Source organism: Toxorhynchites rutilus, chromosome 1, assembly GCF_029784135.1.
Source record: "Toxorhynchites rutilus septentrionalis strain SRP chromosome 1, ASM2978413v1, whole genome shotgun sequence".
NCBI classification, from domain to species: Eukaryota; Metazoa; Arthropoda; class Insecta; order Diptera; family Culicidae; genus Toxorhynchites; species Toxorhynchites rutilus.
Genome location: NC_073744.1, coordinates 180788920 through 180801714, shown reverse-complemented (window position 1 = coordinate 180801714; position 12795 = coordinate 180788920). Strand labels below are relative to the sequence as shown.

At 38.1% G+C, this 12795-nt stretch overlaps 2 protein-coding genes across 5 annotated transcripts in view; one reads left to right on the top strand and one right to left on the bottom strand.

The window, feature by feature from the left end:
* LOC129777862 (uncharacterized) overlaps positions 1 to 12795 on the top strand; it is a 175458-nt gene that overhangs the window by 140943 nt on the left and 21720 nt on the right. The window lies entirely within an intron of this gene.
* On the bottom strand, positions 3293 to 4601 carry LOC129777855 (trypsin-like). The gene is made up of 2 exons (XM_055784414.1): positions 3652 to 4601; positions 3293 to 3587 (listed from the first exon to the last, which is right to left on the bottom strand). The coding sequence occupies exons 1-2, from the start codon at positions 4360 to 4362 to the stop codon at positions 3453 to 3455; spliced, it is 846 nt and encodes a 281-aa protein (XP_055640389.1). The 5' UTR covers positions 4363 to 4601; the 3' UTR covers positions 3293 to 3452.

The window sequence follows — 12795 nt, the reverse complement described above, 5'->3', positions numbered from 1 at the left end:
ATAAACACTTTATTCGAAAGATAAAATGTCTACGCGTTATGTACTTGTTACTTTTTCATCCAAAAACTTGTTTCAATAGCCTTAAAATTGCTATCAAAACAGGCAAATCACCAATCGGTATATAAGTGAGCGCCGCTCAGAAGTTCACTCAGATATAATTGAACAGCGATTGGAGCATGTTGTCGCTATTGTGGTGAAGCTCTTCGTTTATCATGAAAGCGAGGATGAACGGTGTCACCAAGAGCCTGTTTGTACACCTTAGGACAGAAGAGAATCCATCAGGAGGAGAGTGAAGCCACAAACGGTTCCCCGGGAAGAGATCGGAGCAGCCGCCACACACACACATACACGCGCGGAATTCTTCGTTTGGATGCCATTCAGCATCGAGAAAATTCCGGAAAGATCCAATCGTTACTGAAAAATACATTCATGCGAAAGTGTTCATTTTAATGTTTTCTATCCATGTAACACTGCGACTAAATATTTTTCAATCTAGTGCTATTAACAGGTGGTTATCGAGTTGGCATTAACCACTGGTGGGCTTCGAGTAACGAGGAAAATCAGAAAAGAACTAATCGTTGCTGAAAAATACTCTACCAGTTCTCCTGGGAATTGAAAAATACATTGATGCGAAAGATTTTATTCTAATGTTTTCTATCCATATAACAGAAGAGAAGAGAAGAGAAGACGACCGAGAGAGTACCAGCATCGAAAATTGGTTCCGCTTGAGGTATCGAAGCAACTGCCACACGCATACACGCGTGCAACTCTTTACGTTCGCTGTTTATCGAGAAGAATCCGGAAAAAGGGTGATCGTTGCTGTAAAATAATCTGCCAGTCCCCCTTGGACTTGAAAATAACATTCAAGCGGAAGAGTTTATTGTAATGTTTTCTATCCATTTAATACTGTGACCAAATACAATTAATTGTGTGATTTTTCAATCAAGTGCAATCAACAGGTGGTTATCGAGTTAGCATTAACCACTGGTGGATTTCGAGAAGAATCGAGGAGAATCCGGAAAGATGTCGTTGCTGCAAAATAATCAACCAGTTCCCCTTGGAATTGAAAATTACATGCAAGCGAATGAATTTATTTTAATGTTTCCTATCCATATAATACTGCGACCAAATACATTTAGTTCTGTGATTTTTCAATCAAGTGCAATTAGCAGGAAAGCTTCTGAAGATTATTCTTCCCCATCAGTAGGACATTTTCGTATCCAATACTGGATGCATAAAACCTTGTACCTCCAACGTAACGCTCTCGTTTTCGAAGTCCCCCAAATATTCATTTATTCATTCATTCAGAATGAATTCAGATTCAACTTCAAACAAATGATCACTAAATCAACGATAGTCCTACGTTACCATTGCGGTTATACCATAGATATAACCCACTTCCTGTTTTTTCGATTTCAGAAAAAAAAATGAGTAGGTTTTATCTATGATATAACCGCAGGGTTGACGCAGGACTACCTTTGCTCAGCAATCATTTGTTTGTATTGATTAAATTTTTGATTGAATGAAACAATTTCCGAATTCAATATATTTGTTTTGTGAGTAAAGCGATTGAATAAATGCCATGTATAGTCAATTCATGCATTGTGATAGATTATGGGCCCAATTATAGAAATCGAATCAAGGATTCGATACAATCCCTATCACTATCACACCGAGTAAAATCTGGAATTATAGAAATCGAGGAAAACTGCTCAATTCGATAGCAAGCTCGAATGTCAGCGGTTGTGATGAAATATTTTGAAACAAGTTTGAAATGTTTCACGAAGCACTATAGAAAGGACGCCAAATCTTTTTTCGGGGCATCTGCTATGAAAATGTATTTCCAAAAGTGTTAATATGGTTATGTTTTGGAGTAAATTGATATTCCCTCAAAGAAAAAAGCTTAATAGGCGTAAAGACCGCATGCATGTGTAAAAAAAAACGACAGCGTGGAACAATTTGCTTTACAAAACAAAAAATATCAGAAAATGAACTTATTCATGTATTTTCATGACTGCAATCTATGGAATTCCGAAAAGAGTCACGCACGAATTTCACTTTTTTTAGCAAAACAATTTTTGTTATTCATGTAATGCAACATGTAATTCTCTTTTAGCGTCAATTTCTTGTTGTAGCGACGTCAATAGCTTTATTGTATTGGGACCACCACCTGTTGCTCTAAATTCTCGCTTGTTGTGTGCTAGTGTTTTCTTTACGTTTCCCCTCATGTCAATCCAAACCTGTAATTTAAATAAAACCGTTATTGTTTTGCAGGATAGCTTTAGCATATGGTATAGAAAGTTTTTAATCTTCTATAGGAGCATTGCGACCACTGCGACCATTATTTTGATCTATTGTAGTGAAAGTGGTGTAGTTTGGCATAGTATAGCATTAAAAAAGAAAATTACTGCCAAAAATAACTTACTAATGTATGCTAGTAGAAGTAAGCAATTTTTAAGTAGGAAATTCGGTTGAAGAAATTCAAAGAGTATGATAAAATTTACTTATGAAAGTTATGTGTATCGTAAAAGAAATACTTACTTTCTGCCATTCTGAACCTAGATGCATTGGTGGTCTCAGTGCATTAAGTTCCTCTCTGGATTCCTCCAACTTTTCCTACACCGGGATTATATTAGAACTGCCTCCACAAAGATCTCGAGCAATGTCTACGTTCGCTTCCATTGTTTTAAGGAGCAGTTCAAACTGGTGGTGATTTGGTTTTTTTTCTTCCACCACTCATTTTCAGCCACTGAAATATGCGCTGGAAGTAAATTCTGCATTGTAAGTTATAACATGATTAATGTAAATAATGCTGGATTGAACACTTACCTTGTATAGACTATTCTGGCAGCACCGTAAAACAAATGCTGATCAAAACAAACGAACATGTGTTGCAAATTGCATATATTGAAGCGTTTCTGAAATGTTTCCCAAAGGGATGCAAGCCAAAACAAAATAATTCTCTGAAGATATGCAACAAGTGAACCAAACAACTCGAAAAGTTCTGACACATGCATCGATAGTTATCACTCGCTCGGTGCTATCGAATTGCTCGATTTCTATAATAGTAAAATAGAGCTAACGAGCAAAATTCTTATCGCCTCGATTTCTAAAATAGGGCCCATAATTTATTGAGAAAAAAATTAAATCGTTGGTGACGATATAGATGCCGGTACCCGTTCAGGACCATTCGGTTTGCATTAAAACAAATTGACCTTAAACATTTTCCAAACGAACACATGTTGTTTTATTCAATAATTCTAATAATATAACTGATTTTTTTCTGCTCCTGGCGAGTTCTATATAAATGGAAAAGAAAATTGCTATTTTCAAGCTTTTCTATCTAGCGTGCATACATATAAAATACTTCGAGAGGATGGCATTTTTTGTCATATTCAAACCAAAAAAAAGTATATCCAAACGCTGTTCGAATAATGTTCAAAAATCTCAGATTAAAGTTTGAAGTAATCCTTGAATGGGCCAAGTCGAGTTCCCACAACAGGTGATTTGCTGCTGCACGCGATATCTCCACCCTGAACGATCCCAATCAGCTTCCCATCCAAGACTATCGGAGCGCCTGCGAATCCCTGAAAATGGGTGAAATTCTTTCAAATATTATTTCATTTTATATTGACGCTTGGCACTTCTTACAGAACACAGCGTGGCACTTGTGCTCGGCATTAGGCATAAATGCTGATCAGGTTTGAATTTGTTCGCATAAAGATTCACGCAAATGGTTTGATGTAGGAGCAGCATCTCGATCGCCTGAATGTCGTAAAAGGACATTTCGGTACCTAAATTTCTAATGTAACCCCATCCATATACCATTACTTTTACATTGAATTTCTTCGCCGATGGACTCAGGGTTAAATCATAGTTCCCTCCTACGGCCAGCTGTTTCAACAAATCATTGTCGGACATTTCCAAAATAACCAATTCGGACAATGAATCCTCGTTCTGCTCCGGTTTAAGAAGGTAGCTTCGAATACTGACGCGATGATGCATCAAATTTCCCCCATACTCATCAGATTTCGGACAGGTTTCCTGCAAACATTCCGCTTCGTCAGTGGACGATCGGCGGGCAAATAGACCTCCAACGTCGAATGGTTCGATGCTGTAGACTCCCAGAACGACGTGAAAGTCCTGTGGGCATCCAAGCGCGTATCGATCATCAAATTTTCGCATCAAACAGTCGGTTGAGGTAATAACGTTAGTTTTCGTCAGAATAACAGCGTTGCAGACGAAATGGCCATCGGAACCAAACAAAGCGGCCGCCGGTGAATACGGTATGTTGAAAGGCTGGTTTCCTCCAAAATATACACTTGTCAAAAACAGCGGTAAAAGAACTAATGGTTTTAGCATTTTGCAAACTGTTTGTATCACACAGTTATCACTATGCTTTTGGGAAAATTTCAAGAAATCGGAAAAGGATACTAAATCGCTTAAGAATTGTGCGAAATGTTACTTGCAAAAAAAAATGGAACCGATGTAAACCACACTCTCCTCACTGTGAGGCAAACCTTGTAAATGACGCTAACCACATCGAATATGTCTTCAATTCAAATTCATCGCTCTCAAACGACTGAATCAGGATGAACGCAGGAAGGTCGATAATGCAGGTGTTCTCGTTGGCGGCATCAAGGCGCCTCTATGTATACCAGGTGAAACAATCATATGAAATGCACTTTCAGCCATATTGGAATTGCTGTCGGTATTGCTTACAAACAGCATCAGAACGCTGCCGCCGGCTATCTACAAACTGCTGCGACGCTTATTCGAACGATGCCTACTTTGTTCGGCTTTCGCGAATTTATGTGAAAAAGACGGGATGATGTTGTAGAATTTCATTCTCATCCAGTTCATCCACTACTCTCGCATGTGAAAATGCAAAAATGGCGTATCCTAGCAATAACAAAACACAACCCCCGCTACACAAACCGTAATCCCCTTCTCATTGAAGTGATGATGTTGCTTCACCTGTTCTACATTTATACAAGCGCCTTGGGCGGCATTAATGCTGAGTCCAGAGATGCCAGATTTGAAGATATGTCTTTATTTTGAAGACATTTGATTTACTGTGAATATATTTGTTTTTGTGAGGACATTTTGAAGACAATATGAGAAATGTGAAAACATTTCGGTATGATAGCAGACGTGGGTTTTTTAGACATATTATTTCCATGAAATTCTAACTATCGGCCGAAAATTTCGTCAAAAGAAGCAGGGCTTCTGTCTCAGTGTCATTCGCAGTGTCACTCATTTACTTTTGTTCTCAGTAATCAAAGGAGACTTGTCTCGGGATTAGGGGATGTCCACATACCACGTGGACAGAAAAAGCATAATTTTAGACACCCCCCTCCCCCTCCGTGGACAAACGTGGACATTTCTCATACCCCACCCCTTGTTGTCCACGTGGACATTCCTTCAGGTTTTGAAAAAAAAATCAAGAACATTCATTTTTTCCCTTAAATTTCATTTCAAGTTTGGTTGTATTTTCTATTCTACGATTTTTAGTGATAGAAAGTATAGCCATATCAAAAGTACCAATTTGTTTATAATTCTCCTATTTTATTCAACATGGTTCGGGAAACGCATTATTTTCTTCCGAATTCCATTTACATTATCTACAAATTCATGGAGGCGATCTGGGGTAGTGGTAACATCCATACCTCTCACGCAGAGATCACGAGTTCAATTCTCATTCCCGACATTCTTCCAAAAATGGAAGTAAAAGTGACGAACCAGCCGAAATATGTTGTCATATACTATAATATAGAAAAAAAAATCTACAAATTCATACCAAAATATCACTTGTGAATCTACTCTCGGTTTTCGCAAGCCTCTTTCGAGGTCAACTTGGTATCACCAAGAGCGTTCTGCATGGACCGGAAGAGATGATAATCACTTGGAGCCAGGTCCGGACTATACGGTGGATGCAATAGGACATCCCATCCGAGCACCCGTAGCTTCTGGCGGGTCATTAAAGATGTGTGAGGCCGAGCGTTGTCCTGGTGCAAAACAACACCATTCCTATTGATCATTTCTGGCCGCTTCTGGTCAATCGCCTGCTTCAAACGGTCAAGCTGCTCACAGTAGAGAACCGAGTTGAGGGTCTGGCCATAATTGAGCAGCTCATAGTGGATGATTCCCTTCCAAACCCACCAAAAACACAGCAAAACCTTCCTGGCCGTCAATCCGGGTTTGGCGATGGTTTGGGCCGGCTCACCGCGCTACGACCACGACTTTTTTCGCTTTAGGTTGTTGTACGTGATCCACTTTTAATCACCAGTCACCATCTTCTTCAAAAATGGGTCGAGTTCGTTCCGTTTCAGCAGTGCATCGCAGGCGTTGATTCGGTCTAAAAGATTTTTTTGCGCCAACCCGTGTGGCACCCATGCATCCAGATTTTTTGGGATTCAATCTTCTGCAAATGGTTCCAAACGGTTTTATGGTCTATACCCAGTTCCTGGCCAATCGAGCGAGTGCTCACATGCCGGTCTACTTGGATGATTTCAACGATTTTATCGGTTTCCACGACGATCGGCCTACCAGTACGGGGTGTATCTTCGACAGCCACTACACCAGAACGAAATCGATCAAACCAACGCTGTTACAGTATCGAATCCATAAACTACACGATTTTTTTCAGCCGCCTTCGTTGCAGTTTTACCTCGCAGGTAGTAAAAACGTATAATATGGCAAATTTCTTGCTTGGTGGACTCCATCTTTGTGGCGCTATAACTTGAGACTGAAAAGGACAATCTCAGCACTGTCAAAACGACACTTGTAGCACAGATTGTCGTCTTTAAATAGCCGTATAGTATGACCCGATGCGATAAGTACAACACAAGATATGTTTAAGTGTTGCCATATATTGACAATATACGACATTTCTTTTTCCCCAACCCAATGTACTTTTCGCACATAGTTGCTTTCAACCCAATTTATTTCCAAATAAAGTTATACAAAATTGGATGAAAAAACCTGCCATTTACTATCAAGTGATAGCCAATGAACAAAGCTATCATTTGATGCCAAAGCCTTACCATTTCAAAGCCATGAAAAATTATCAAAGTTGCTGTTCGATTTTGACGTAGAACTACGTCTTTGATTTCTATATAAGGGGGTCACGTTTATTAAGAGTTTTCAAATGCATATTACACAGAATCGTTTTTACGATATATGTTATAAAATATACCATTAGACGGCAAAATTATCCAATTTTTTTCGCCTGAGACATCAACGGTGAAAATTATAAAACAAGTGATCAATTTAATAAATAAAAGAGGTAAGCTTTGCGAAGGTAAATCATGTATTATGCATTCTTTCTTCCAACTTCATTCCCATGAATGTTGTATGTAACACAAAATTGCGTGCAATAATTCGTTCTATCTAACAAATTAGCAAGATGTTAAAGTAATCAGATGCAAGATTTCATGCATCACTCAAACTTCATGCAAGATTTCAGCAAAGCAACTAGGAAAGTGTCACCCATACGGTCGTTCATTAATTAGGAGGAGGCTGCGATTATCATGCGAAGACTTATTGAGATCGGCATTACATCGCATCACAAAAATGAAACGAAATGAAATATTAATATTCTTCATGACTCATATTAATATTTCTCAATGACTCAAGGTTTTCTATGATAGATTGAGCAGTAGAACCAATACGACTTGATTGTGATAGTCTGCAAATGAACATTATTTCACCGAAAAGGCTACTGCTCCTAATGCCTTAGAATAAGACTAATAATAAAAATAACACAATAGAAAGAAATTACAATACCATGATTTAATGTGTATTTTACCTCAAAATATCACGAAATTGTAAGGGTTTTCAACTTGTTTTTTTGTGTTTCTTCCCCATAAATTTCATATTCAATATTATCAATGACGATATCATTTTTCTACCATTCCACCCTGATGATTAATGAATATCAATGTGACACAATGTGACACATAACATTAATCATTTTCAGTTAGACAGTTGAACTTTCCCTCCAGAAACTTATTTTCTTTCTTTGGTCGTTACAAACGGTTTGACGGTTATGAGTACATATAACAAACGGACCTTTTCATGGCTACTATTTGGAGTTTCAAAAAAGTTAAACTAACAGATTTCTGAAAAATGACAAGAATTAAATTTAAAATAACCAATTGATCTGAACAATCACAGTCCTACGTCAAACTTCCATCCGTGCCCCTAGGCTCAGATCCTTCTACTTTTTTGAACGCTTGGCCTGATATGGGTTAAACTCAGTGCTCCGTTTTTGGTAAAGTGATAATTACTATGGCTTGGTGAACTGAACACACTGAAAATAAAAGTTAATAATTAAAATTTATTTAAAATTGCTTCTAGCAGGCTCGATAGATCTACGAGGACAGTCCGATAAGTACTTAGCCTACAAAAAAATACAAAAATTTCAAAAGGTCTGCAAAGTAGGCCTCCGTGGCGGCGATGACCTCCTTATTCGACTCAAATTTCTGCCCGGTGAGTAACTTTTTCAAGTTTGAAAACATGAAAACAAAAAAAGTCGCACGGGGCCAAATCTACGGAATACGGTAGATGAGACAGCAGTTCGTAGTGAAATTCGACCAATTTAGACGTGGCGACGGCAGAATTTCCATTTTTCTAAAATCCACGGACACGCCCGATTCCACACACGGTCAAAACAAAAGTACGAGTCCGATTCAGCTGAAATTTTGACAGTAGCCGTTTACGAGAATGTACTACACGATAAGTAATCTCTCTTGCGATACTGACACCATAGGGCTATGAGGCTAAGTACTTATCGGACCGCCCTCGTATTTTGCCTCAAAACCCGGATGATATATCTAAATATCAACATTGTACATTCGTGATCGCGGATGTACGAAGTATTTTCCCATCTAAGCAGCAATGTACTTCCACTTTTACAGGTTCAGCAGTACTTGGAGGCGAAGGCGAAGATTCAAGTCAAAACAAAACACCCCAAGCATAATCGTGAAGATGATTTCATCGACCTGTTATCCTTAATACTAAATTAATCATGGCAAATATCATAAAAAAAAATTGTGCCGGCTCTAAGGAAGAAATCAGAAGCATCGTATTTATTTACATAAATTAATTCGTTTTATTCCTCAATATGTCAGCATCCTTCGCGCAACTTGAAAACTCCATCTTCTCTGAACTTCTTTGTATTTTCGTCAAAAAAGTGAGCAAAAAAGGGCTTTTTGCAGTGAGCCGAATTTCTTACAGGAACCCCAACAAGTGATAATCTGAAAATGCATATCTGGTGGGCATGGCAGGTGGAGTAGAAGTCTGCCAAATTTTTAAAGAGATATGACTTTTGGTATTGTCCTAGAGGAACACGAAACTTATCATATTGACTATTTATGGCTCTAAACTCGCCTTAGAAACCTTCTGGATTGCTGATTTTAATACGTTTAATACGTTCTATTCATTCACCCAAGATTTTTTTAGCTCAACATTGTTGTAATTAATTTGCCATTCACAATTTACTGCGAATAAAAACCACTTCAAAGAATACATCTCCAGAGGTATGACCCGTACATCCATGAAATAATTTGTTCATGTTCCATTTTTGGAAAATCTTAGCAATTCTCTAAAAATAGAAACGAAGCAGTTTCATCGTCAAGAGCGGAAGCTGTATCGAAAAGTCGTGATTTTTAATATAACAAGAATTTCAACATTCTTTGTGTCATTGGGTGTCTCCATCCTGGCGGAATTCTTGGTCCTCTATTCCCAATGAGAATAGTTTCCAGTTCATGCGCGTATTTTTCAGAATATACATCTTTCAGGGAAGAAGTTCTACTGTATGGAAGTAGATGACTGCTCGGCCGAGCTTCTTATTGATGAATACAGAGTACTCAGAGTGGGTGGAAAATTTGAATACAGAGAAGAACTCCTTCAATTTTGATAATAAACGTGAATGTTTTACTAAAAAAATTTAATTGTATCCACATGGACATTATCTAAAACCCCTTTCCCCTAATCGTGGACAAGCTTGGTAATTCCCGTCATTTCCGTTGACGAAAAATTTCCCCGACCAGAACGGGAATCAAACCCGAACTCCCGGAATGTTAGGTGTGACGCTAACCACTCGGCCACGTTAGCACCCTAAATCCACAAGTATATAGAATGAATTCAACAACGAAGTGATATTTACTTTAACTTTACTTTTACTATTAGATTAACCTAGATCTTTCAAACGACTACTTCATAAATCGATGATTTTTCGGTTACATTTCGTTTCAATCATTAGTTTTATGGATATGGTTTGATTTACAACCAAAACTTCAAAGCTGAAATAAACAAATTTAGTTATCACAGTTTTGTGGAAGAACTGCTCATAATCACAACTCATAATATTAGGTCACAGTTGCGCAATATATTTTTTGTTCACATTTTCATCAAAAACAAGTTATGAATTTTCGTACCATGTGAAACAATTTGAAAAAATCGAATGGCATCCCTGGCTGAATCGAGACTACACTCTCAGGATAAAATGATAAATATGACGGATTTTTTGATAAATACTACATCCAGAAAAATGCCTACTAAAAGAAACTAACAATTTTTTTGTAATACAAACATTAGTGGAATTTACATATTTAATTTTATTTATTGGTAACTTTGACGATCGTCATTTAATTGTACAGGATTTCCTTCTCAGGTTACCTAAAGATATTCTCTGTCGCGTGTTGTGACACATGAAATTTTCGGATTCCCGTTTCGTCGAGTGATCGACAATTCGCGTTTACATACTCACATCACTCACCTCAGTTAATTCTGATTCATACATTTCGCCACTAACAACTATAGTTTCCATGATAATCGTAGAGGAATCACGCTTTAGAAGCGATTTCTCTGGCCACAAATACCACACTAACATTCCTTCCCTTACCCTGATGACTGTAAGAACGTGGCTGGTCGTGGTCGTTATATATATATATTAAGCTCGTATCACCGACACTTGCACAATAAGAATGGTTTGCTTCTCCCAAGCGTCATTCAGTGTGTTTGTTTACTGATTCAGGTCAATCACGGAGAGCAACTACTAAGTGTACAGTCTACCTAAGCTTGAGCTTGAAATAAACTACTGTTACAAAATTACAGAATCAACCACTAGAGACACTCCAAAAAATAAGCATTGATGGTAAGAGCTATAAATATCAATATTGGCATTCTTCGTTCAATGATTTTCAACAGAAAACACAACCAATACTCTCGACTCATCACTCCAACAAGCCCTTAACCGAACGCTTCGGGTGACTCGCCATGTAATCTGAAGAATATTGTTTTCCCCCCGGGCTCTAAAGGTAAACTCTTTTCAGGCGCCAGGCGCCACCAGAGATAGAAACCAGCCGACAGCAAATATTTACTCGAAACAAACTCCCATACGCATCAGTAAAGTTCGAATGCGTGTGAGGATCCATCCTGGGGCAGTGTTCCTCATCCAGACGAAAGCGCTCCACGAGGACTCGAAACGCACACTCGTGTGTGTGTCGTCTTGTTGATTTCGAGACCTTTTGATTTATTATTCAGCAGGCGTTCAAGCACTGCTGACATTGTGTTCATCAATTTCCTCACAAATATCACCAGAATTGGTAAGAATTCATAGTTTTGCTTACGTGAGATTAACACGTTGACACGTTGATCAATGAGTATGGCACAACTCAGATTGAGATAATTAAAGCATAGGAAGGATTATTATAGACAAATAAAACAAACTACGAATCCCCTCGTGATTTGCACTCAACGTGTGGATTATGCCTAATAAAGAGGATTTATTGTATTCCGTGGAGTGGTGGATTGAGAAAACCGTTGCCAGTAATAAAAGGGAATTTAAGTTTATTATCACGGATGTTTAGGCTACATTCAAAAAAACAATCTCTGATTTTAGCTAGACTGTCAAGCATCATCAGATTTAGTGAAGCTATCTATTCCGTATTCTTAACAATACTTCCAAGAGATTGTATGCAAACTAATTTTGACAAAATCTAATTTTTTGAGAAAATTCGAAGCGTTTTTACTTCGTCCCAGGACATTTTAATCGCATGAAGGCACGTGATGTGCAGGACCAATTTACGCAGGTCCTTCGCCAACATAATACTCATCGAAAGTGTTTTTATCGTTCCCTGCTGAAAGTTTTCTTGAATATTCTAATGTTGATATCCGAAGGTGATGATATGTTCTATAATAGAACACGAGAAGGTAGGCCATATATCTTGAAAAACGACATCGAATAAAGTTATTTATTGATTTAGTTATGATCACAATTATCGTCTCACCATCACTTATAATGCAGGGAGTAGAACTCCTACTTTCGGATACAATAATTTGTTTGACAAATGTTAGAGATTACCACCCATTTGGTTCTGATGTCCACAAACTTCTTGCTAAGAAATACTTTACATGATTTATGGTTGGAACATCCGAACACGTGCTATCGCAAATTGAGGCTCAAACGATCGCCAGGAAAGAAAAAACAATATTCTGAGACAGGAAAAACCTCATATCAATATATTTTCTCCCCCATTTGTCCTGTACCCACCCATCATTAAGAAGAAAAAAGTAAGACAGCTCCTTGACCTGGGAAGAACATTCTCTGAACGCACTTCCACTTAATAAAAAAGAGGAACCAAATCCAGATATTTTTCTGGGTTCATAAAAAGTAATCACCGTGAGCCTCATCAACGTCGTATAAGCCTTCTAATTTGATGCTATTGACAGGATTTCACTCTTCGCCCTTCTCTCAAAGCGTAGTTTGCCGACATCTGTTTTTTTTCC